Here is a 27,961-nt window from a genome sequence, read left to right on the forward strand (position 1 = left end):
CTCTATCTTCATCTCTTAAGCCAAAAACAAAGAGAGCACTAGATCATCAATCTATTATTAAGATATTAATGCATATGGGTTTACCCTTTCACACTCACAATCATTAAATCTGCTGGTATGATTTAACAAACATTATGTGAGCACTTATTAGGTTATTTAGGCAATTGCTGACTCATTATTATGATGTAAATAATTTATTGATAAATCTTTGATTAGTCAACTAACAGCTTAATATGAACAACTATTATCAGATCAAGTTTAGTCAAAGAAGTTTTAGTCAAGGGCAGTTCTACATCATATTTTGCACAATGTACCATCATATGTTGGGGTTCATGCCAGCATGAGTGCATGAAGTTATAAAAGAAAAGGCTAAAAACATTATGCCAAGTATTATGGTCTAGTACAGTGGTTCTTAAAAATGTTTCAAATTTTTAAATATATAGTACATATACATATACATTGTTATAAATATATAATACATATACATATACATGTTTACAAGTGTGGAGTCCCGTGAAGGAGCTCCGGATGGAAAGTTTTGTTTTGTGTTTACCTCATAGTTAAAGTTGCTGCACGTCCGCCGGTTGCTGCCTCAAAATAAGCGAGTTTGAGCCACTTGTACAACCAGAAAGTGTTCGGGAAAAGCAAAAAAGCAGCGAAGAAACTCGACACAGAGGAACATTTACACCTCACTGCCAACTAGCGTTTCGGAAGAGTTAATGCAGACCAACAGAGACAGTACGCAGAAGTATAAATGCACAGCCACGCGCGTTGCATGCGCCATGGGTTACGCCGGTCTCTTGACGCAGAAGTATAAATCAGGCTTAATGTGGTTTGATTCCTGATCCTGATAGTTCAGTTCATTTTTTAATTTTGTTTAAAGTATACCAGGCCCTTTGTTGTGTTTCAGATTATGTCAGAAGACTGGTTTGTCATGCTACATCTCAATTATGCATACCTCCTTGTACACAACATTGGGTTCTTCCTTTAGAACTAGCTCTGTCAAACAGTAAGTTTGCAAAAATAGTGGATGCAGCTCTGGCTTCGATGATTCTTTGAAGCGTTCTCATTTTGAATCTATTAGGCCGTACTCACACTATATACAGTTGCCTCGAACCGGGCCAAAGCACGCTTGTCCCCCCTCCCCCGACGGTCCGCATTCACATTACAATCAGGCCTGGGCACGCTTGCGTCATCGATGCTGCGCTGTTCATTAAGTGCTCTCGCTCAGCACAGAGGAGATTTCTCTAGTTATATATTTTCAGTCGTTTGATTTGCAGTGACATGCAGCCAAATATTTTGCCAAACAGTCCTTAGGGATGCGGTGACACACAGTCAGATATTTTGTCGAACAGATCCGCCATTTTTGGCGCTCATAAACAATCATAAAGCCCTCGTGCTGCAGGAATGAGGAGGTTTGCTGAAGGTGTGCAGCTGCCGTGCAGTGAGGGGTTTGCATCTTTATTAATCTAGAGCAGTTTGCATTCATTAAACAGTAAGAATGATTAATAAATCCATATGAAACAGTCCCTTGAAGTCACTTCTCGATTTCAGTTTCGGGCTTTTGCGCGTTTTGCACTTACACTACAAGCGTACCGCGCCAAAGCCCAAGTGAACCGCGCTCAGGCCCACCTCTTCCAACCAGGCCAGGGCCGGCCAAGTGAACCGTGCCTGAGCCCGATTCAGCGCACTCACACTTCTCAAACGATCAGGGAAACGGGCCTGGACACGGTTCGGATAGCATAGTGTGAGTACGCGCTTAAACTGATCGGCTAATTGTGGCTAAGACAGAATAGTTGGAGGTTCATCATCAAAGTGTCATTCTCATTCATATGAGAATATTTGGGTTGAGGCGGAACACCAAGAAAATCGTGCTTTCTCTGGCTCAGAGGAACAAATTATTAGGTGTGGGATTTAATTTTGATGCAGGCATGTCTGTCACCAAGGCATATTGGGTCAGTTCTGTCAGCCGTGAATAGAGTGATGGTAGGTCCATGCAGAATTGAAACACAGAGGTTGCTCTATTTGCTTCACATAAAACAAGTTCTCCCTCACACACCCAGGGGGTGGATTTCATGTAGCAGACATTGCCAGGGCTATGTCTGTATGCATTTCCCCAGACTGCTCTGCTCCCAGGAGTTCTAGAGAGAGTTTCAGGAGGGTGTCTATTTGCTGCTAGCTGCCCTATCCTCCACCCTACACATTCAAGGTTGTTGGACTAGTTTTCTGCAGGGTTTATTTACTCCACTCCGAAGGAGTCCATGTCTGGAGGTAAGACTTTAGGGAGAAACCCTTTAGTACAAATTTCCTTCATAGTCTTAGAATCCTGCATGCAAGCCATATGTTCAAGCTGTCATCCTGGCCAGCTTATCTGTAGCATCTTTGCACCAAGTCGAGTCATTTGAAGAGTATCTAACTCTTAAAAGTCATTTTATCTTAGAAATGCTATATTTGTATTAATATTTTATTTTCAGAATAATGGTAGACCTTTAGACCTTGTCAACTAAAGGCGCTGTAAGTAAGTTTTGACTTTTCTAAAGCATGAAAATACCACAATATATTTGCAGAAATTATAAAAAAACCATGCTAAGTGAACATACATCTAGAAAACAATGATAAAGTAAATTATTGTCCTTTGCAAATGTGCATTTCATGTTGGAATGTCTTTGTTTTGGTCTCTATAAACTGCCCACTGCCAGATTACCCAATTATATTTCATCAACCCGGGTTGCCTTGGTGGAAGACAGTGTATTTAATTTAAGACATAACGGCTGTATCAGTGTGGCTGCAGTCAAAATAGAAACCATTTCTAAAATAGAAATTTCAGATGATTAGGACAAAAAACTTCTATAAACATGGAAAATATTCATTTATTGCATGTCGATGCACTTGTGTTTGTGTGGAGTCATCTGAGGAGGGTCATCTAGATTGATTGATTGATTGATTGATTGATTGATTGATTGATTTTGAGTCTTGGAAAGGAAAAGCTATATACTATTTTAAAAAAATAATTATAATTATATTTAACCAAAAATCAATGCGGTCCCAGATAGATTTTACAGAAAAGCATAAGAACAGCCCCTTGAAGTCCATGAGGGTGCACTGAAATCCTATTTTGGAACAGACTATATATAGGAAGAGAAATGGTTATTGATTTATTGCACTTCATCAAGTGCGAACACAGACCCTGGAGCCATGTCTATCAACTGATCTGTTAACTGATCTCATTGACAGATTAACTGATAGACTCGGTTTCCAAGAGTGGTGAAGCGATTACCTTCACAGTCATATCTGTTGACCATGTGAATACAATGGCCAATCAGCTGTTTAGGAATGTGCTTAACAGTGATTAAATGTCTGAGGTAAATTGACAATTGATAAAAATGATGAAATTTTTATAAATCAGTATTGATTGTTTTTGAAGTCGATACATTTGACAACCCTTTTACAAACTTTATATCACTTTATATAATTTTACTTTATTTAATTCTTTTTTCTCTAACATATTTGCCCATAATTACCGTTAACTCCTCCAATTGGTTAACTGATTGGTCTTTCACAAGAACTTGTAGGCTGTAGGGTTGTTAGCTGTTTGAAGCTTGCAGAATTGTGGGCCTTGCCAAAGGCTGCATCAAGGGTGCAAACAAGGGGCTGTTGAGCACACTTTGGAGTGTAAAACGACAGACGAGACACCTGCAGACTTATATACCCAACGAGCATGTGCAATTATGGTACCAAGAATAAATGTTTATATGAAGTGTGCCATTTGGGACCGGGCTAATAATTTTTGTCTCAAACTTTAAATCTACTGCCTACAAGTAGTTTGAAAATCAGTTGTTGTAGCATATAAGTAAATGTATGTGATATGATAAATAAAAAATCATTGTTAATGTCCATATGTCTGTATTTTGTTTTTCATTGTAGATTTTGTGAATTGGTTATTTTCTGTAATTTCCTTAATATGTTTGGGGGAAAATAGATTTTTTTTATTATTATTATTGTATGTAATCTTGTTGTTTTTGAAAAAGTAGCCAATGGCAGAAACATTTATTTATAGAGCTCAGACTTGAAAATGTTTGAAATCACACTCTGCCCTCATTCATTATTCTGTACTCTAGTTTTTCTAATACAGTCCACTTGGCAAAGCTAGCGAACACAAATGAGAGAATTCAGACACTGCTGAACACCTGCTGTAAACAAACAAGCAAAATCACTGCATTAAAGAGAATCAAGACACACAACTGACTTCAGGGATCGCATAAAATGAAATCAACTAGAATAAAACACATTCAGTAAACAACATCAATGCGTTGTCAAATAAAATATTTATTTATTCATGTTTAATTAAGTTTTTTTTCCAGTGAAGGGGTCATTTTTTATATTATATATTTACATTTATTTTTGTTTTAATGTAATATCTTAATGGTCATGCATGTGAAAGAAATAACATTATCAAAAGCCAAAACGCAAGATAATAAGAATTTAACTAAAAGTAAAAAACATGTCTCCTTATTAAAATGTTAGCATATTATGAGCATGTTTAAATCTAGTTACAAAGGAGCAAAACAGCCATACACTGATGAGTCCTTTCTAACTGAGAGATATTGAGAGGATCTGCACAAAAGAATCCCTAAAACCAAACGTGCAAACCTTGTTGCATCATACCCTTTTAAAACTTAAAAAGAGAGAGCTTAGGAGTCTACCTGTCTATCGGTGAAATGCTATAATCAGATTATTATAATCAGATTCTGAGCTCATCAAATTACCCATTTAAGAAAGTTCATGACTATCATGACCTCACAATATGATACTGTATGGTTATGAAAGTGAATGTGTGTAGTATTTAATTATGGACAGCTTGGTGGCTCAGTGGCTAGCAAGAAGTGGTTAGTGAGCAAGAAGGTCCTCCATTTGCTCTGGTTTCACCAACAGTTCAAAGATATTGACCTTATTCTCCGCAGACGAGCGGGCGCTGCCATTTGAATCTTTTTGGCACGAGACTTCCGGTCTCATTCACTTCCATTCATTTTTAGACATTAAAAGCAGCTCGTTTCACTGTTTGATGTTGCAAACTGATATTTTCTTGTTATATTATTCTACTTGGTCTGTATAGTCATGCAAAAATTTGTTTGTTTTGATTCTTGTTTTGGTTGCAGAGTCCAAAAAAAATCCTGCCCTGTCTTGAATGTTGTGCTCAGCTCGAGTTTTCTCAGGTCTAGCACAGGTCTAACATTATTCTGTTTTTGTCTGTCTCCGTTTTTTCTATGAGTGCTGTCTTGGCTGCAGTCTAACATGCATGTTGAATGTGTGAGCGCAAGAAAAATGTTTTCATTTATCGTGTGCTCGTGTCTTGCGCTCTGATTGTCTTTGTGTTGTGTTTAGCACGTGGTACATGTTTAAATGCGTCGCATGTTTTAGTGTTGTCCTATGTTAACACACGGTTAACTAGTTCTCTCATTGGCTGTGTGTTCTAGTCCCATTTTAAGTGAGCACATGGCTTGTGTTGTCTCTTTGCGTCATGTGCTCTCCTGTCTATTGTCTAGTCCCACCCTCCTTGTTAACTCATTATTAGTTAATTAATTTTATTCAGTTCACTGGTTTGTTTGTTGTCTGTGCCAGTTCATCGTAGTTTATCACCTTGTCCTGTCTAGTCCGGTCCAGTCCAGCCCTGCTTTTCCCTGCCAGCCCAGTCAAGTTTTGTAGTTATTGTTTTCCCCCTCAGGGTCGTTTTTGTTTTCCTTTTGTTTTATTTTGTTATTAATAAATACCCATTTTAGTTCTGCATTTGAGTCCTCGTCCTTTCCCCAGCCACCGAATGTGACAGGGTGTGAACAGGAAAGATTGTGAATGTTGCCCAGCACTGAGGATTGCATAGGTTCAGGACTCAGACTCAGGACTGGGTTGCAGGAGGAAGAGCATCTGCCAGTAAAGCAGAGCTCTAGAGTAATTGGCAGTACATTCTGCTGTTGTACCCCAGAACAAAAAGGAAATCAGCTAAAGGAAAGTGAGTGAGCGTATTTAATAAAGGGTAGTTATTTGCAATTCAATTTCCATGGTTTTGAAAGAGGCTATGGCGTCCCAGAAATTGCACATTCATGAGTATAACATTTGAATCTGACCCATACAAAGTTATTTTTCCTTAAGCTTTCGTTATGCCTTTAACAATATCAGAAAACAACTCATACCTTAATTTCCGCACTATATTGAAGCAGTGCCCTAAACTATTTTCTTTTGAAATCGAAGCACATATGCCAAGGATGTGGTTAATGCTGTAAAGGTCAGGGATCTCCGCCCTTAGACTCAATAAACGGCTGTATCTCATCTTCTCCACAGTTTACAAAAACACATAAATTCAACAAATGTAAACATTTAGAAGGCAAATCTTTTATGTTGCTCTTTCTTGTCTCAGTGGACTCCTGACAGTATCACATTGAAAAAAAGCATAAATGTGAAATATAAATATGAACAATATTTATTCATTTTCTTTTCGACTTAGTCACTTTATTAATCCGGGGTCGCCACATCGAAATGAACCGGCAACTTATCCAGCACATTATTATGCAGCGGATGCCCTTCCAGCCGCAACCCATCTCTGGGAAACATCCACACACACATACACTACGGACAATTTAGCCTACCCAATTCACCTGTACCAAATGTCTGTGGACTGTGGGGGAAACCGGAGCACCCGGAGGAAACCCATGCGAATGCAGGGAGAACATGCAAACTCCACACAGAAACGCAGAGGCTCGAATATGCGGCCCAGCAACCTTGCTGTAAGGCGACAGCACTACCTAATGCACCACTGCGTCGTCACATAAACAATATTTCAATGTAAATGCTTTTGCTATTGTTATCCAGTTAACTTCTATGTTGAGCAGGAGGAGCCGTTGAGATTTTAAGATCTCATTTGTGTTTTTGAATTAGTGCTTTGAAGAAGCACCAAAGTATGGACAACAAAGCTGCATCCTTTGTGTTAAATGGTCTGAACAAGCGGAAATAGATGGAAGCAAAGTTTAAGGACTTACTACAATCAGGTCAGAGTATGCGCACTTTGCCAAAGTGAGCAAGTCACTTGGAAGAGCACATTAGCATTAAATTGAGCTATTTGCATATTACCCAGTGCCTTCTTTACAAACAGTCTTTGGCTCTGCAAATGAGCAAATGTATTTAAAATTAACAAGGCAATGTCATATGCACAGTGGTGGGAAAACGTGTTTGGCCCTTACCGATTCCTAGTTTTTATGTTTATCAAACTTTAAGGTTTCAGATCATCAAACAAATTTAAATATTTGTCAAAGACAACACAAGAAAACACATCATGCAGTTTTGAAATGAATATTGTTTTTCACTATTGGCCTTATTTAGCTCACACACTTTTAAGACTTCACTCTTCCACATTTTGTCATCCTCCTTTCAGAAGTTAATATTGTATATTATAATATTGTATTGTACAGTAAATATTGTATAATTAGCTGTTATTTTAGTAAAATGGAATATAATGATATTCCAGAAAATGTTTTGAACTGGGAGTTTGGTGAAACCACCCTACAATGTTAAGATGATCTCATATTGCCCCATCGATTGTCACCATTAATGTGGGTAGATGACATGAAAAAGTGACCTGAGATAACTTATGGGAATAGTTTTAATTACTCCATCCTGTCAACAGGAGTTGATGGAGCAGCTATGAAAAATTGTAAAAGTATCTATGCCAAAGACATACCAATATTTACATAGTGGGAAAGTGGCTCATATTCTTTTCTGTAGTGAGGTTGTCTTCATCATTAAAAGCAAATGTGCACCCCAGCCGGTCGAGCAGTTCATAACACTCAGCGTGGGTGCTACTTAGTAAGCAGGGATCAGTGGAGACTACAAGATGTTCATGCATCACTGGTTTAGGAAGGTTCTGTAGCCACACAGCCTCTATATCAGGGGTGGGCAAACTCGGTCCTGGAGGGCCGGTGTCCTGCACGGTTTAGCTCCAACTCTAATCAAAAACATCTGCTTATAGATTTCTAGTGATCTTAAAGACACTGATTGGCATGTTCAGGTTTATTTGATAAGAACTGGAGCTAAACTATGCAGGACACCGGCCCTCCAGAACCGAGTTTGCCCACCCCTGCTCTATATTATAGAAGGCAAGTACGTAAATAACACACATTGTTATTGTTTATTATGTATGATAATATCTTGCGACGTTTGTGTTAACATAAGTGTCATGAATGTATAAATAGTATTTTATTGTGTTATACGTGACATATACAAATCTCTTATACGTACAGTTGTGTAAGGAAAGTGAATGTTTATACATTTTATATTGTATAATTGCACAGGTGGCTAGAATTTGGAAATAAGAACTCTCAAGAGAGTCTCAAGGATCTTCGACTGCCTGTGTCAAATATTTTGCACAAATGTGTGAGTGCAGTGCAGGGACACAAGCCAGAACAGCCTGCGTCCTCACCACATGCTGGTCATGATGGTGCCAACATCTGTCAGAGGTGGCTTTGTGGCCATTGAATCTAATGAATGTACAGCACTTGAGTGTGTAAGATTTCAGCAGAGCTCCTCTCATTTGTGGCATGAATCTCATAAAATTAGAATCGCTGCAAGGACAGCAAAGAAGGTCCCCATCTGAGGCAACCCTCAGATATTTATCAAAGAGTACGACTACCCCAGGTTCCATGGGAATGCAGCAACTCACCATGGCTTGGAAAGTAAAGCATCTGCCTTACAGTGGCTGGAGAGTTCTGGGTTTACAGTGAGCCACAGAGAAACAGTTGTGTGTGCAAGCAAGCCTGGCTATCAGCAAGCTCTGATGGAATTTTGAACTTACAGGAACTGCTGGAGATCAAATCCTGTCTCTTTAATTGTAAAGAGTTTGTGAAAAAAGGATTCAGATGATGTCAGGATGGTGAATGGGATACTTCAGTAGCAGGCAAATGGTTCATAGGGGTTCTATATGCAAGTGCAGCTTGGCATGTTTTGTACAGGGCTGAGGGCCTGTAAGCTACTCATCTGGATTCCATCACATCAAGTTCTACTACAAGTCCCATACAATGAGCACTTTTGTAGCAAGACTGTAAAAAAAAAAAAAAAACTTTTTATTTTAGGTATATGCTCTCTCATGTGTCAGACAAGTTTCAGGCAGGCCACCTTTTACCTCATACTGCGAGTTAATGAAGAAGCACATGTGACTATGAGTAAAGCCCTGTAGGGTGGATTTATTAACAAGAAGTGTAACAAACAGGTAAGTGAAGTAATAAGTGTGTTGGGTACCCTTTATTTCCTCTCCAGATCACGGTGTCTAGTGATTCCTCTTTTGGCCAAGTGGTCACTGCGTATCATCTGGGGGAAACGAAAAAGCAAGTAAGCATCAGTGGAATGTAGTCTTGTCGCACCTCTTGGGTCTCTCTTGACTTGATTAATCTCAGCCATAATGTAGAGCGTAAATTTCTTTCCTAGTAGATAATACCTTAGATTCAAGACTGTCCGTTTGATGGCGAGAGCCTCCTTTTTTTCACCACAGCATAGTTTTTCTCAGCCTAGGTAAATGACCAGATGCTCCTCATCTTCCTGTATCTGAGACAGTACAGCCCCCAGTCTCGTGTCGAATGCATTGGTCTGTAGCAGGAAAGGGCAAATTAAATCAGGGACCAAAAAAGCTCATACCTGGGTCTTTGTATTTGGTCTGGGTGTTGTTTAGGCGAGTGTCACCTTTTTTCGTGCAGTTGGCCAAGACTTCTTTCAACCCAGAAAACCTAGGTACTTTGCTTCCGACATGGCTAGATTACATTTTGGCACTTGGTGGTCAGTCCAGCCCAGCAGAGTTTGGACAGCACCTTCCGGAGTCTCTCCAGGTGTTCCTCTCATGCCTCAGAGTGGATTATAACATTACTGAGGTAGGCTGTGTCAAACATTTGATTAGGCCTCAGCTTGATGTCCATAAGTTTCTGGAAGGTGGCTGGAGCCCAAACAAAAGGGTCCGGTACTGCCAGTACCTATTGGGGAAGAGAAATCAGTCTTGGGTTTTGCTGTTCCAGAGAGGGAGATCTGCCAGTAACCTTTTGTGAGGTCTAGTGTGGTGATGTACTGGGCTGTTCACCTTCTTTCTGATTGTTTTACTCCATAGTTTACAGTTCCAACCTTTTCTTCTATGATGTAAGGGCCTTGCCATGTCACTGTATTATCACAAAAACTCCCTCTATCTGTCACTTCACACCCATTCTACAACAGCTTCACTGGCTTCCCATCTCTTTCAGAATTAATTATAAAATACTTCTTCTCACTTTTAAAGCCATCCACAATCTTGCTCCTCCAAACCTTGCTAACCTTGTTCATATCGCCACACCTCGAACACTCAGGTCTTCTTCTTCCATTCACCTCACTGTTCCCTCTGTCCACCTTGTCACCAAGGGGAGCAGATCCTTCAGCCACTATGCTCCTCGGCTTTGGAATTTGGTGAAAAAAAGCACATGACAAGGTGGAACTGTGAGTAAAGCCCTGGAGGGTAGATTTATTAAAAAGAAGTGTAACAAACAGGTAAGTGAAGTAATAAATGCTCATGTGCGTTGGGTATCCTCATTTCTTTCACTCCAGGTTGTGGTGTCCAGTGCTTCCTCTTTGGGCAAATTGGTCATAGTGTATCATCTGGAGAAAATGGAGAAACAAGTAAGCATCGGTGTAATGGAGGTGTGGTTCACCTCTTAGGTCTCTGAGCTTTTTTTTATAGGGTGGCTTGATTAATGTCAGCAGTGACCGATTGGGCCTTGGTGATGATTTCCAGGAGTTCCTCTAGTTTTGCAAGGGTGATGCTGATCTTAATTCGGGAAACCCATCACACTACATACCAGCTTGCCCTCTGATGCTGCAATGGACGTCTTGTTGCCAGAGTCATCGTGTCAAAGTCATTCCGTAACTGCCACCTGCGCTTAAAGCTTGGATGAAGTAAGCTGCACAACAGACATGTCCTTGCAGTGAAAGCATGAGTTGTCCATGAGCACTGCCTAGACATGCTGGACCCCCAAACATGAGGCACAATAACCATTCCCATTATCAATTGGCAGGCAGGGCCGGCGCATCTATAGAGGCGACCTAGGCAACCGCCTAGGACGGCAGAATAGAGAGGGCGGCATCCGCGACACCTCTCTCAACACCCGCGTCCTCAGTTATGTATGCCTAGCTTAACCACCACTTGATGTGTTGTCACCCAACTGGATACAGAAACTTTCCCAGAGATGGGTTGTGCCTGGAAGGGCATCCGCTGCATAAAAATGTCCTGGATAAGTTGGCGGTTCATGGCTGTGGTGACCCCGGATTAATAAAGGGACTAAGAAAATGAATGAATGAATGAATGGATAAAGAAACTGGAACTTTTTAAAAGTAGAAGTGTCTATCTCTCTTCAGTGCGAGTTGGCTGTGAATTGAAGTCTGACTAGATCTCCTCCAGGTGCTGCTTAACTCAGCTGATTATAAATGGCCGCACCTGTGAGGAGCTTTTCTTGCCAATTCATTGACATTCATTGGCCCTTTTTTTAACTGGCAATTTCCCATAATGTTGATCCTGCATAATGTTAGAGTTCCTGACATAAAAGGGAATCAGCAGCTATTGATATCCATAGTAGTAACAACATTTTTTTTTGTGGAAGTCAGTAGCTGCTTCTTTTGAGCATTTTGAATGTATCTTCATTTGATATCAATACAATAAAGAAATGCAAGTAAGTTTGGAACAAAAGGAGCATGACTTACACAATTTTCAGTTTCAGGTGTACATAATACCACTGATATGGCATTTTATGCAATACAATATATTCAAAATGTTAATCGCACACAATTAATATTCATTGATTGTTTTATAAATAAGTTGCTCATATGCAAATAATTGATACTTTAGATGTTGTCAGTAAATTAATATTGTAATCTTAGATGCTGTTTATTTGTTTATAACACATCCCAAATGCAAAATACTATGGTCATTTATAGTAGTGGTGGGTGGCATGGTGGCTCAGTGGTTCGCACTGTTGCCTCACACACCTGCTTCGAAGGTGTTATCACTCGATTAAATGGGCATTATTAGTGGTTATCAGCTAATAGATATGGGTCAGTAGGGGCATCCGCTGCGTAAAACATATGCTGGAATAGTTGTCGATTCTTTCCATGGTGGCAACCTCTGAAATAGAGACCAAAGCCGAAAGAAAATGAATAGTAGTGGTGTTTCTGAACCATATTATAGTAAAGTTTTATACTATATTTATTACAGTTTATACTGTATATTAGGGCTGTGCAATTAATCGAAAATTCAGAGACAGATAAATTGTATAAAAATAAATAAATAAATTCTTGTAGTATATGCTATTTTTACAACAGAAACATTTTACCATACCATTTAGTATTGTACCATAATGTACCCAGAGTTGTAGAAAACAAGTTATTTGTTTATATTTGTTGTTACGACCACAGCAACTATAAAATCACTACAACTAATTAATTCAAGGACTTTACTAAAGTATGGTTAAAAATACCCCACTGTTTACCATAAATGACTTTTATATTAATGTTTAATAATAATGTTTTTATATATGGGACTGGTTGATCTGTGCGTTTAACATTTACAATCAGGATGTAGCTTCACAGTATATGTGAATACTCTATATATTTATGTATTTAATTTGTGTGTATTTATTGAAGTTTGAATTATTGTTCATATCAATTAAGTTGGCTCATACATTTGAGTAGGTCCAAGCTATTTTTTTCAATTGGCATGACCTTAACACCAGTTTAGTGTAGCTGCAATGAGTTTGTGTAAGTGAAAGATTTAAAAAAAAAGGAAATGGAGAGGGTCAGCAGATTATTTGCAATTAGATTAAATGGGCATTCAATATCCATTCAGTTAGAACTCCATCAACCCATTCATCATTTGGATTGTATTGCTGTCCTCCCTAGGTTCTACCATCATGATTACACACTAAAGTGCAAGAGTTGTCACTTTCAGAGCACCCCATGGGGAAACACTGAGCCATAATGAAATCTGACCTTGTTTTTCAGCCAGAGGTTCATATCCAGTCACCCTACCCTGAGCTTTAATACTTAACATCACAACTATAATACAATATAAACAAAACTTTAATACTAACTCGGTATCTGAAGGCATCAAATAAAATAAAAGGTTTGTAAAAAAAGGAGATTTGATTAGAGTTAAGAGGTCACTAAAACAGATATTCTGGCATTCCTTCTATACCTAATTCTGTGTTGTGGACAATTAATGGTAACACTTTACAATGACAATACATGAATAATGATGTTTTAATATATAAGCTAAACATTAATTTATTAAGAATTAATAATGAGTATTGCATGTGCTTATCATGAAATAACTTTAACTACAACATGAGTCTCATGAATTCATGTGTAAAAATTGCTACTTTAATTACTTGTTAGTACATGCATGTTTGTTAATTAATATATTAATTACACTTTACTTTAGGGGCACATCATCATTAACCCATTCTTTTTTTTTAAGATTAATTTCTGGCCTTTTAATATTAGATGGCACATTATTTAGACAGGAAGCGAAGTGGGAGAGAGAGAGAGGGGGTAGGGAAATGTCGTTGAGCCAGGATTCGAACTCGCGACGCCCTGATGTGCTATTGCACCATATGTCGGCACGCTAACCACTAGGCTATTGCGCCGACGTCATCATTAACCCATTCTTAACTGCTCATGAACTAATTATGCACGTCCACTAGTGCGTTTACACTGAATAACAATAGAAAAGTGTTCTGTCAACATCTACATGAACAGTTTAAACAAAGACGCTCATGAGAGCACACATATTGCAAATCCTCACAACGCAAAATAATTTAAAAATGCTGCATTTTCCCACAACTCAAACAAATTAATAAAATGTGCGGATCCAGATCCGGCACCTCTGAAATCTGATTTGGCACCTGATTTTATTGACCCCCCTCCTCAACCGCCCTCCTCCCACGTCTGCTGTTTACTTTCACTTTCTTCCATGATTCGCATAGTTTGTCCGGGTCACCCCTCCGCCATCCAACGCCCCTCCCCCCAAGCTCTCTCCACTTTCATGCTTGACACCTCTCCATCCTTGGGTAACATGCCGGATCCGTTACCCTGATCTGTTCCGGGACCTCGCAATTCACAAATTAAGCACTGTGCACATCGTCAAAAGAGTCAAGCTTTAAATGGGAAAATTATCCAAATTCTTTTTTTGAAATTTTAAAGTGAGATGCTAAGTGTCCAGTCAATTCAATGAAAACACGACTGTTTAAGGGGAGCTGTAAAATACAAAAAAAAAGTAGAGTGTTCCTTAATTGAACAAAGCTGTAACAGTAGAAAGAACTATTGGAGATTCTTAACTGTTGACTTTGTTCTCTTTCACCAGACTTGTTTGTGTATGTGATGTGAAATGAAAAATCATGCATTTGGACCAAATCACATTGTGATTTTACCAATTATAATAATTATTTAACCCTTTCATGCATGAGTTTTATATACTCCAGCTGACCCTGCTGCATTATTTATTTATTTTATAATTTATTTATTATTTTTTGGGGTTTATCACATGATCCACCAGCTTCAATTATCTATTTTGTTTCTTTTTTTGCCCTTTTCTGCAGATATTGACAAATGTTCTATTTATATTTTGAAGTTCCTGATACTCCAATACCCAAATATGTGATAGAATATATAGTTTGTCTTTTGAACAGCTTTATAAGCATTGTATCATTTGTTATATGACAGGTAATGGTCTTTGTCATTGTTGCTAGAAGGGATACAGCTGTGATCAGAAGATAACAAAAAGTATTTAATTTTTTGATTAAATTACACATTAATTGTATTTTGTTGGCATCTACCCCTACCTCAACTCTAAACACAACTCTCACGGTAATGTAAAAATATTTGTTGTACAGTGTCACAAAAATTATGCTATATTCACGTGAATATCCTCAGTTGTATCCTATCTAGACTTCACCTTCTCCTGCAGCCTGGTGATTCGGCTGAGGATACTTCTCGTTAACTTCGGATCTCAGCTGTATTCCTTCTAGCAACAACCGCAAGAGAGATCCAACCTTCTAGATTTGTTTATTCCTAATTTTCTTCTCAAAATACATAAAGGTAAGCAACTGTTTATCTGGGAGAGGAATAGAGAAAATATTCTAGTAACATAAACCATGTGTATCTTACATGAACAAAGCACAAGTTCAGTTATATTGAAAAATAACTATTATTGCCGTCTCCTTAGAGATCCACTTGTATTTTACAAATCTTAAATACTATGTTTTGCCTGTAGTTATGTGTATTTGTATGTGTGGAACCCAAAATAAATGTAATTTGTTTGAAGGCAAAGATAAATTTGGATTTATGACAAGCACTGTGTACCTTTCTGTGCTTCGGCACATGCCTTCAGATTTGAATTTTCTCTGGATGTTCTAATTACACCGGTGGGATCATATGCTTCAAGGACCAGCCAAGGCTGATCACACCGGTGTGATGTTACGTATGAAAGGGTCATTATTTTATCAGCACACCCAGACAAACAAGAACATCTAGCTTTTTAAAAGTATTTTTTAATAGTATTGTAATTTGAGTAATTTCTCAATAATTGCTCAAACGTACTCAGACACGCACACAAACACAAGCAAAAAGCAATGATCTCAACAGACAAAACAAACTTCAGCAGTTGGCTCACAGGGTAAAGCTCACAGCTCTTGGCACACATATAGCAAGGCAGACGGAACACTGACCTGCCATACCAGGGGCTCCACATGACTGACTGTAGAGGAGAGGCAGACACTGAGGACAACAGTATGAGAGGATGCAGTGAGCACGCTGGCTATGATGGCATCCCTCATGGAAAAGGGAAGCATGGTGTATACCACAAAGATGATGAACAAGAAGAAAGACACCTGGAATCAGAGCAAGCAGAAGATGGAGGAGTAAAACATTTTTTGCGCTGTAATTGATCAATCACATGTTAATTGTCTGACAAAAAATGTCCTGTCGTTCTGATCAGAACAGCTTAGTGCCACTGGTTCTTTTCTGTTTTGTTAGTATTTTATTTTGAATGGACTTTTACTCTCCAGTTTCCTGTGTTGTAGTTTCCCACCGGCCAGTTTGTCATGACAATACATTAATCATCACAAAATTGATGGCATTTGAACATTTCACTTAATCTTTCTTGCCTATTAAAGTCCCTTTGTCCTTTTTGTTACTTTTGTGCTTCTTGTGACTTTATTCTTAATATTTATTTTGATTTTTACAATTATTAAATATGTAGCAGGATTTTTGATATAATCACTAGCACATAAAATCACCACACAAAAGATATTTTGAGCTAGCTTTCTACACAAACTCATAAATGTTTCATTTAATGCCTAATTTGTATTAATTTGTATGTTCTCATCTGTACTGTTTTATGATTTGCTCATCTCTCAATTAGTGGTAGGTTTGGGTTGGGCTGGGGGTTGTGAACTTACTGGATCATCTATTTCATTTTTAAAAGGACTGTTTGTGTAACTCTCTTAGTGCCAGTAAACATTTTTTAATATCTTTTCTTCATTAAGACTCCTGCAAAGCATTGTAAACATAATAGTGCTTGATTGGTTCAAATTTGACCTACATAATTGTCACAGTAACCATCAATCCAGCCTGTGCAGATCGCTGGTATGTATGCACAGATCACTAACGGACTGCAAATCCGCCATTTGAAGAACAAGATCCAGTCATGCACCACACACATACACCGGCACACACTCACCTCTGAAGCTGCTCATGGACTGATTATTGGACTATTTATACAGCACACAAACACACAGAAGTTCCTGAGTCTTGTTATACTGATTGTGAATATTACGACACATTTTCCTTGCCTTGTCTTGCCGTGTTTGTGAACCTCGTCTTGTTTCTTTGTTTACCTTGCCTGCTGCCTGCCTGTACTGACCATTTTCCTGTTATTTGACTACGACTTTGGATTTCCTGTGTACATCTGTTTTCCCCTGTGTTGACCGTTGCTTGCCTGATCATTCTGTTTAATAAACTTCATTTGGATCCGCACCTCCCTTGTCAGCGTCCACTTCATGTTACAGTAATATAATGCAATACATTTTTACAATTACATTAACTTAGAGCTAAAAACTAGGGTTAGAAAATAACCACAAATTTAAGCACACACAAATGTGTTGTGAGGTGTATAAACATAACGACTTCAGAAAATGTATGTATGTTAATACAGGGAAATATCTGTATGCACTTTTGTTAAGCATCTTTTAAAGCTACTTCGGAGTTATATTTAGGCTTTTAGAGGAAAGACAAACAAACAATAAATGAATAAACAAAGTACACAGAGTAAATTAAACATAGACGAGTTTATAACTGCAGATACAAATGCTCTATTCTTGACTTTATAATGTGTTTAATAATTGTACTTTCATACTTTGTTAATGATTATTTTTCATTACTTATTTAAGTAATGCATTATTTACAAACTATTTATTTAAGAATAGTTGGTGTTATTTTATTTTATCATTCAGGATGTATAAGTAAATGATTAATTAACTATTCAAATTAACATTCATGTATCTTATTATTCAGGCATATGCTAATGATTAATTTGTATGGTAATAAATGCTTTATTAAGTCAACTTTATCTAGTTTTCACTATTTATGCTTAATATATCCTTTATAAATTATCATTAATAGCTCAGGTATTTTTTAAACAAAGAAAAAAAGAAAATAAATGACTTTATAAATCTCCATTCATTTGAAGATACACAAATGAAACTGTATCAAATGAAAAATAAATTTTATATAATAAATACATTAATATAATTTTATAATTAAATATAATTATGGTTTATTATTTAAAAATAAAATATAGGTTAAATTAGTATATTGTTGTTGTTTTATCCAATTTAATTGTATTTATTTGTAATTGTATTTTTAAATTTGCTGTTATTCAAAACTGTTTAAAATTTACAGTAAGTTTATTTTTAGATAAAATTGCAAACATTTAATGCCTTTAATTGTCATTTATAAGGGAATGGCATTGCATAAATAGTCCTAATAAAACATTTATTAACATACATAGTAAGTATTACAGTATACCTGAATAATAAAGCATATAACTGTTGATTTGAATAATTTATTACTTGTTTACTAACTCATTCTGAATTATTCTAAATGCTACCAACTACTCTTACATATAAATGATTTGTAAATTATGCAATACTGAATTTAGTAATTAGTAAATAATAAAGTATAAAATACAATCATTAAGCACATTTTAAATGTATGTATAAGTCAAGAATACAGCATTTGTAGCTGGATATATAAACTGCTTACTAACGTCTATTAATCTAGAGTTAATGCTTATCAGATGATGAATTAGCTATTTGCTAATGTTTAACAGATTTTTAGAATGCGTATAGTTCCAAAATTTCCACTTTAGACCATCACTGACAACAAGTAGCATTGGTAGATACTCTCCTAAGTCCCTCCTTTTTTCAGTGATGTATGAGAGCAATGTTTATTTGGGGTGATGTAAATCTTGCACCATATTCAAAGCATCACAGGCAAGGGATGCAAGCTATTGCTGTATATATGTTAGATCTCTCTGAGTTCGTTCGTGCTTATCACCTCTCACTGCATGTCTTTTTTTTTTTTACTTTTTTACTTTTTAAAAGAAATCGCTGAGGTAAGACATAAACAAATGCATATTGTAGATACAGTTGTCATTGTGCTTCCTGAGGAGATCAGTCTGATTTGTTATTGGACATGGCACTGGTTAATAATATCCATGCAATGTTAGATATTCTCCCTGTCTCACTGGGATGTTTTCTTCTTGCAGATGGAAGATTTAAATCTTAAAACACATGCAGAGATGCTATCTTTACATCAGAGTGCTTTAGATTTTTCCAATGGAACCAAAAACTACTTTACGCTTTGTACTGACCAACCGACAGTTCCTATCATCTGGTCAGGTCTTTCTATATTTTGTTTTCTTCTGGGTGTCTTCGCCAGCATCACTGTACTTCGGAAACTTTGTCAAATTCATAGACAAAACATCTCTACTAATGACTTCTTTGTTTTCAATTTGACCATCATTGATCTTATTTTCCTTATATGTTTGCCATTCGGTGTCTACAACTACATGCTTTTGCACAGTACAAAATTAGAATATTTTTCTAATTTCACATATTCATTAGCGATATGTGGCAGACCTCTCTTCATGGCTTGTGTCTGTGGAGATTATTATTTTGCTGTGGTTCATCCCATCATGTACATAAACAGCAAGAAAACTGTCATTATGAGGAAGGCAATCGCAGTGACAATCTGGCTGTTAATCATTTGGTTTGGATTTCTACTAGTTATATATCCTTGGATATTTACAACAACTTTTACATCTACCCCTCTGTTTATTTCCCTGCCTGTGATTGGTTTTTGTGACATTTCAATTTTACAAGCTTTGAGAAAGCCTGATCCTACAGGGAAATTGACTTTGCATCCCCAAAAGAAAAGAGCCCTGCGTACCATCATTAACAGTTTTGTCCTGACTTTCACTGCTTACCTGCCGCCAGTGCTTATCTTCTCATTTGGCCACAATTTCTCTTTGAGATTTGATGTGTACTACTGTGTTTTTATTTTCTTTGCAATTTGTTCTGCTGTCTCGGGAGGTGTCAGTATGCCAGTTCTATATCTGCACAGCATTGGTCAGCTCAACGTCCTTAATATTGTCAAAAAAATAAAAACAAGGAGATGAAAAGGAATAGAAGTTGACCTATTTATATTTACAGACTTACAATAATAATTATAGCAATTACTGAAAGTTTATATCTATTAAGTGTACATACATTTGTATATAAATTAGAATTCTCTGAAAGAAAAAAAAACAATATGGCAAATCTGAATGACTTTGTAATGTATCATCTTAATAAAGTTTTTATAATTAGCATGTTTCTTATTAAGCATTCATTATAATTTTGTTTGTAACACCCACACTCAAACAAACAAAACAATTTTATATATATATATATATATATATAAAATCACACTTTATAAAAACACTTTGATTGACATTCTTTAAAAAACATTCATTTTGGCTGTACGCACACATATTGAGTGAGCCTGTAATGAAATGTACTATTTTCCACCAGGGCAACCGCAGGGTGCCAAAATGGAATTGGGTAAATTGACAGTGGATGGGTTACACAAAACCAAAACATGCACAGGAAAAAAAATATTTGCATGCAAAAAAACTTTAAAAACATTTATGGACTGCTTTGACATTTGTATTAATAGGCTATTAACTCCATATTCAAAGCATTAGACCAAATTTGACATGACTATGTACACTACCTGTCCATAGTCTTGTCGTCTATCCAAGTTTTAGTAACAACAAATAATAACTTGACTTCTAGTTGATCATATAGATCAGAAGTAGTTTATATAAAAGTCAAAAGCTTTTAGATTATGCTCGTTTTACCAAAATAAAATCGCATTATGTCTTAACTTTTAATTATTTAATCAAGACAGACAGGTTAGACTTTGCTGAGACAAAAGTCTTGTCATTTAACACAAATAATGTACAGTATTAAATATAAAGTCATGGTGCAATGTAAAAATAATTAATACTGTGTATGACTCCGATGAGCCAAGCGGACTGAATTCATATATTTTGGCAATAAATAAAAAAATTAATATTAATAAGTTAATTATTTTACCTCAAACATGCTCAATAATGTTCATGTCTGGTGACTTAGCGGGCCAATCCTGCAGCATCTTGACCTTCTTTGCTTATACACAGCAAATTTACCGGTGTTGATTTACTGGTGTTACAACAAAGTGTTAAAATAAAGTGTTGCGTCAACGCTATACAGATTGAGTTAAACACCAAAAGCGTCAGTTTCGATTAAGAGTTGGTGTCATTTTATATCGTTGCAAAGGCAACTCCTTAAGCGTTAACCAGGCCACACCTCCATGAACGTGCAGACGTCCTTTTGATTCAACCAGACCACATGCAGACGCCATTTCAAATGCTGCAAGTGGAAGAAAGTTGGTAAGTCTAATATATAAATCTTATTATACAGATTCATTGTGTAAATTAAATAATATGTTTTTGTATCTTAGTTTAATCATTTTTTTTCATAACGATCAGTATATCAAGCGTTACACAGCCAAATAATTCAGACGTGATTTTTATTAAGTTAGCCTATATCAGCAATTTTATGAATGATGTAAAGCCACCATAACGCTTATATTAATATTATTATATTATAATTCTCGCACACGGCGATTGCTTTATTTATTTTATTTACCGTATGCACATGTCTGGACATAAGCACAGTGTAGTTAGGCTCGCGCGCTAAGACCGCCGTCCATTTTAGCAGGTAACGTTATTCAAGGTGAACTATCGCGTGTGGATTTCTGTTAGTGTTCAACAAGTAAATGTGCACATTTCAAAGACAGCGGCTGAACTACTATAACTTGTTTTAATCCAAGGTACATGCTTGGGTTCCTGCTGAATGGTGGCCGACTGACCGTGGATCGGTGAGAGTTTTGCTGTTAAAAAGTACCGTGGTAAGTTTTTAATGCTGCAACGAAAGTCAGTGATTGCTCACTTCGGTGATAGAACGCACGTTGTGGAATATAAACACACAGTTCAAGACTTCAGATGAATGAAACGACTAATCTACATTATCGACAAAAACTGTTGTCAGATATTTTAATGTAAGGGCATAATCTTACGCGAATGTAAGAGATTGCAATAACAAGGTTTAGCCGTCAAGGCGCTATAGCTTAAGACATTACAGCTGCCAGGAAACAATAGAAGAAGACAGCGCGCGTAACGGTAGTCAGAATGAGTCCAAAACAGACGATAATACATTCATAAAACTCCCTCCAATATATCATTGTCGTGTAAGTGTGCTGCAAAACAACGAACGTTAACTTTAAGTTGTCTTTATTTATAGAAAAATTATTTATTCTTACAATTTATAGTCCAATTATATTACATAAACCAAATATAATGTGTTCATTTCTCTCCACACCAAGAGCTTCACCAGAGGTCAAGACAATGCTTGTCAAAGCACAATATCGAAACCAAAAGAAGTTCATAAAAATCCCAGAGGCTTGCTTTGATTTATTTTTAGCAGAGGGTGAGTGGTATTAAAAATAATATATATTTATTTAAAAAAAGTTTCTCTATCATACGTATCATTAAACGTGAATAAAGCATTTAACAATAATATTTATTTTCCCTCCTTTGCAGTGAAAGAGAAGTTTTCATTACCACAGGATCTTGTAATTACAGTTACAGATGAAACTGGTACAGAGGTGGACGAAGATGTGTTTCCTGATCTAATGAGCACCAGTGGACTGCTTCTTGTTATAAATGCTTTAAATGACAGTGGTGAGTGATAACAGTGGAGCTATTGAATGATGTAAGATGTGTCTAAGTGAATGCTGCCAATTTTCAGTACTTTACCATATTTTTAATGTCGGCAGTGTTGATGTGGGTAGAAATACAGTCCCATAATGTAAACTAGTATTGAGTGTTGTTTTTTTTTTTTTTTTTACAAGTACTTAGACCTGTCTTTTTATTTTGATCCAGTATTAAAAAACCTGTTGCCTGTTAACCCCAGTTTTAACATTAACAGGACCCTCCACACCTCAATCTTCAGCCAGCTTTGATACAGATACACTCTCTTTAACTTCAAAAAGCAGTGAGGACAGTGACTGGTTTAGTCCAAAACGCTTTAGAAAGGATGAGGATGAGGCTTCACAAAACTCACAGGCCAGAGATGTGAGTGCAAGTACACAATTTGGGGGGTTTACTTGCAGTATCATAACCATAAGCTTTACATAATCAGTTCCATTAATTTATGTATTATGTGTATAGTACTGACCTTTTCCAGATCAGGATTGAATTTAAATGGCATTTTCAATATTCCTGCATTTCTACCTTTATAATAGGATGTTAATGCTAATTTCTTTTTATAGTTGATCAAACAAATTCTAGAGACAAGACCAGGTGGAGCAAATGTGCTGAGGGAGTATGAAGATACGGGGACAATTACTGATGAGACAAGAAAAGTTATGGTGAACATTCTAGTAGCCCACATGATGGAGACAGAAGGGTAATTATGAAAAACAATGTTGTTGTTTTTTTATGGTTATAGCAGTATACAATAGTCAACATTTGAAATGAATCAAAATCTTTTATCAAAGTATTAAATCTATTGTACTACACCCATTCTTGTCAAAGGACAATTTTGAAAAACATTTTTTGATACACATCAAATGTTGACTACTATATAGATTATAAATTGTATAGTGTGAAGTTGAGTGCTAGAAATGTAATAGTGCTAATCTTTTAAACATTTAATTGAACAAATTTTAATAACATTTGTTAATTCTCATCAATGTTAAGTAACATTGAGTACTCCTGTTCTTCAGGAGAGTTCCACACCGCCTTACCAAACAGAAGTATGGTTTGGGAATTATCACCTTGTTTCCCTCACTCAGAGATCTCCAAGGGAGGACTGGATATGTAAGTTCTTGTCTGTCGTCAGAAGATCATTATATATATATATATATATATATATATATATATATATATTAATGGAGTGTTAAATGTTGAATCAGGAACATTTTTATGATGGCCAGAAAAACTCTGGATTCTTGTCGTGGCGACTCAAAACCGTACAAAGGGGGACAAAACCTTCTGGAAATAAAGATGATCCTAAAACAGAGGAAAAGGGGGGTCCTTTGCTTGACCGACAGCTGTGTCACCCTGAAGATCAGCTGGACAGTGATCAAAGTCTAGAGGCCATCTCTCTGATGAATCATACAAGCGACCGTGAGGTCATCATGCAGAAGATGAGGGCAACATTCAAATACAGACAACGTCTTGTGCGTGATCCAGAGAAATCCACCACTATTCTCTCTGTTTTTCCTCGATTTCTGGATACGAAAGGATTGGTATGAATTGTCTTTTTAAATTTATTTTATTTATAAATATAAAAAAATTTAATTGAAATGTTAGTTTCACAGATGTGGTGAAATAGTGACCATCACATTTAGCTTGTAATATTTTATAGTAATGGAATGTTTTCTTCTGATTTCTCAGATTCTCCAGGACTTTACACTCCTGTTCGGGTCAGAAACGGCTTCCAGACTCTTGGAAAGGTGGCCAACAGTTTTCAAGTCAAAGATTATCAAGCTAGCAGAAACCTTGACATCCACTCCACTGCTGAAAAGATTGCTGTCATCTGCCAAACAGAACAAAGAAAGCAGCGAGGCAGAGGATTTCCCAGGTACAGATGTAACTGATGTAATGGTGCAGTGAAAATCTTTTGAATGTTATTTTACTGTCTATGTTTAACTTTTTACTTGTCTTTTTCAGAGTGGGACAGTGACATATCATCCTTTCTTCTACTTCTGCATTTTTTGTCGCCCCAAGTTTCTGGAAGAAAGAAAATCCAGAAGATGAGCATCTCACAGGCAATTGACCATCTGGTGGTTTTTCAAAAGGTAGGTAACTGGTGATGATACAAGAGCTGTAGACATTATACCTTCAATTAATGCATTAACTTCTCCAGTTGATAATACACTATGAGATAAGTGTAATATGAAGTGCTTGATTTATCAAATTTTCTAAACCTAAACTGGAATTAAGCTTGTTGGCGCTTGTATCATTTTCTGTGTCTTTTGATCTTAGTGTTCAATTGAGCTAAACAGACTCAAACTATGACTGTAAGATGCACATATTGCCAGTAAAGCCGGTTCTATAATCAGTTCTAAATCTGAAACATCAGGGTTATATGTTCTGTTTATTAAGTAACCTCTAGGGATTTCATTTCTTTGTTTTATTTGGACTTAACCTGTGAGAGCCTCAGAGATTTACAACTGATCACAGAATTGCTTTCCTAACAAAATGACACATTTAAGTCACTGCTTTTGCAATATTGCAAAATCAATTTAATGTTGACTTTGTAGTCATAATGTTAACTGATAATGCTTAATTTGCCTTTTTTTTTCCTCAATCAGGCATGCCGGAGTATTCAGGAACACCTCGAGACAGAAGACAATCGTCAACCTTACATTCTTGCCATAGGAAGCAGCAAGGAAGCCATCAGTCAGTTCTTCATTGTGCTTGACAAAAAGCTCATCCCATGTCAAGAATCCTCTTCACTAGCGGCAATCGATGAACTGTTCAAGGTTCATTTTGTGTTCAGTATCAGTTATGATCCTCCACTTAAAGGTTTGTTCACATTTCTCCAGACCACAGTGTACAGAATTGATGTTGGCAGCACAAGTGAAACCCCAAGGGTGAAGGAGCTCAGAGCTAAATTACTGAATGATGTTTAGATGCTACATCTGTAAATCACTGTTTGCTACAACTGTAAAATTAATTCGGCACCTTAAACTTGTTCATAGTTTGTATCCTGGCAAGAAGTTTGAGTTGGTTTGTGCTCAGGATGGTTGCTTCCTACAATTTAAAAGTTATGCAGGGTTTAAAAAACATTTAACCAGATTTCATTTTAGGGGTGTGGCATCAAGCAGTGGTAACATATCTATTCAAAATCAGCATGCTCCAAATCCTGACGAAGCACTTGTGTCTGACACAGAGCAAATGACAGATAATGATGCTCAAGTGGTTGAATGTTCTTCTCTTTCAAGGGATAGTTCAAGGGAAATGTGTGCATCCATAATTGCCAAATTGCAGGCTAATGGTGTTGCAAACAATTTAATTTTGTCTGTTATTGAAAGCATGGAGGATTTTGTTAATGATTTCCATACTAACTTAAGGGAGAGCATTTTAAATGTTGTGCCTGTTGGTACCACAACTAGAAGTTCAGTTGAAGAGGTTTTTAATAATTTTCATAATTCATTCTCAGATTTTAATACAGACACTAAATGGAGAAAATATTTCAGCAAGAAATGGGGAGTTGTTGAACCCACTGAAATTCACTTGGGAGTCAGGTACGATTCAAGAAGAAATACGACCTCTGGAATGTATGAACAAACAACAGTTAATGACACCTTTATTTACATCCCTCTGCTCAAAACTCTGGAGTTCATTTTTAGAAATGAGGAAGTATGTAAACTGATTCAAGAACAAAGGCAAAGTGACATGTATAGAGAATTTTGTGATGGGCAGTATTACAAAAGGCATCCATTGTACTCCATCTGTAATAATGCACTTCAGATCCAAATTTACTATGATGATTTTGAAACAGCTAATCCATTAGGATCTAAACAAGGAATCCATAAACTTGGCTGTATATATTTTGTGCTTCGTAACCTACCATCACATGTAAATTCATCCTTGATGAACATACATCTAATTTCTTTATTTCATTCTGAAGATGGAAAAAAGTATGGCATGGACAAAATACTTGGCCCATTGATTGATGATGTTAAAGTTCTTGAGCAGAAGGGAATGAAGGTGTCTTTTTCTGAGGAGCCCATTTTTGGTACAATTGCTCAAATTACTGGCGATAACCTGGGTCTAAACGGTATTCTTGGTTATGTTGAATCTTTTTCTGCAAAACATTACTGCAGATTGTGCCTTACTGACAAGGTGTTAGCACAGGAAGTATTTAGCGAGGATGATCCAAGGGTGATTTTGCGCAACCGAAACCAAAATGAGAAGCATTACAAGTATCTTGCTGACAACCCTAATGAAAACTCCTGTTATGGTATTAAAAGAAATTCTATACTCAACACCTTGACTTACTTTAATGTATCTGAGAACTTTGTGCTGGACATTATGCATGATATTCTGGAGGGAGTGGCACAGTATGAAGTAAAACTGCTTTTTGAATATATGAGTTGCGGTCTAATACCTTGTGATTCCATTCCTCAAAGACTGTATGCCTTCAACTATGGTTTTTTGGACCGAAATAACCGCCCAACCAAGGTCAACCTTCAGCACCCAGGAAACAGTATTGGACTTAATGCAAGTCAGACATTGTGTCTCATCAGGAACATCCCTCTCATATTTGGAGATGTAGTTCCAGAGGGAGATAAGCACTGGCATTTGATGTTGCTGCTCTTGCAAATTGTTGACATTGTGTTTTCTCATTGCATTTCTGAAGGAATGATCATATTTTTGAAGCATCTGATAGTGGAGCACCATCGGTTGTTCAAAGACTTGTATCCTTCTAGAAATCTGATTCCGAAGCATCACCTTATGATTCACTACCCTGAATGCATCAGGCAAATTGGCCCATTGATTCATGTATGGACGATGAGGTACGAAGCAAAACACAGGTTTTTTAAGAAAAATTTAAAAAACTTCAAAAACCTCACCAAATCGCTTGCAAAAAAACACCAGCTGGCAATAGCCTATTACTGGGAATCCTGTACATCGAGGGGTATTGAATCTGGTCCTGTTTCAAATGAGTTGTTGTCTGATCTTGAAAAGTGTGATTTTATTTCAGAGCAACTCAACATTGATCTCTCTAGTGAAGTAACTATCACTCCTTGGGTAAAGTGTCATGGTACGGAGTATCGAAAAAATCTTGTTGTTTGCTTAGATTTGGTTGAGGATGTACCAGTCTTTGGAAAGATTGTTCAAATTTTGATCAAGGATGGAGTTTATTTTTTGGTCTCATGTATGGAATCAGAGTTTGTTGAACATCTCCATGCTTTCAGGGTTTTTGCACAAGAGCACAGCCTTGTTCTCAAAAAAACAGAACAATTGTTTTACTACAAGCCATTTGATTTGCAAATGACATATGGCAATGACAGTTCATTTTATATTGTTTTGGACTGTTACTTGTAAAGTAATTTTATTGGTGGCTTGGTGTTCCATGTTGGAATAAAATTTTGAAAGAGTAATGTAGTAAGATGTGTTTTCTTCACAGTGAATTTATTATTTTTAAATAAAAAAATTTAGAAGCCTTAATATAGTTATCCATAAAAAAGTAACATT

At 36.8% G+C, this 27,961-nt stretch overlaps 2 protein-coding genes across 9 annotated transcripts in view; one reads left to right on the forward strand and one right to left on the reverse strand.

The window, feature by feature from the left end:
* adcy2a (adenylate cyclase 2a) overlaps positions 1-27,961 on the reverse strand; it is a 217,072-nt gene that overhangs the window by 157,153 nt on the left and 31,958 nt on the right. For 4 of the 7 annotated variants that reach the window (XR_012391974.1, XR_012391972.1, XR_012391973.1 and 1 more), the window contains exon 3: positions 15,768-15,929. The exons of 2 other annotated variants lie outside the window; for them this stretch is intronic. Coding sequence is in view for 1 of the 5 variants with exons in the window: in XM_687081.11 (XP_692173.5) it covers positions 15,768-15,929 (162 nt within the window). In the remaining 4 variants the exon portion in view is untranslated. Of the gene's footprint in view, positions 1-9,279; positions 9,349-9,475; positions 9,625-9,717; positions 10,002-10,332; positions 10,449-15,767; positions 15,930-27,961 lie in introns of those variants that run through there. One more of the 7 variants, XM_073925807.1, reaches the window with a different exon arrangement.
* On the forward strand, positions 21,012-27,864 carry LOC141375065 (uncharacterized). Of its 2 annotated transcripts, none has more exons than XM_073925819.1 (10): positions 21,012-21,076; positions 22,072-22,175; positions 22,289-22,429; positions 22,677-22,822; positions 23,020-23,156; positions 23,476-23,569; positions 23,665-24,000; positions 24,149-24,335; positions 24,425-24,552; positions 25,069-27,864. In XM_073925819.1, exons 2-10 carry the CDS (start codon positions 22,094-22,096, stop codon positions 25,387-25,389), a joined length of 1,572 nt encoding a protein of 523 aa, XP_073781920.1. In that variant the 5' UTR covers positions 21,012-21,076; positions 22,072-22,093; the 3' UTR covers positions 25,390-27,864. The 2 variants fall into 2 exon arrangements, with proteins under 2 accessions (XP_073781920.1, XP_073781921.1); XM_073925820.1 differs by lacking the exon at positions 21,012-21,076 and adding an exon at positions 21,846-21,936.

The sequence above is a fragment of the Danio rerio genome, chromosome 16 (assembly GCF_049306965.1).
Source record: "Danio rerio strain Tuebingen ecotype United States chromosome 16, GRCz12tu, whole genome shotgun sequence".
In the NCBI taxonomy this organism is placed as follows: Eukaryota; Metazoa; Chordata; class Actinopteri; order Cypriniformes; family Danionidae; genus Danio; species Danio rerio.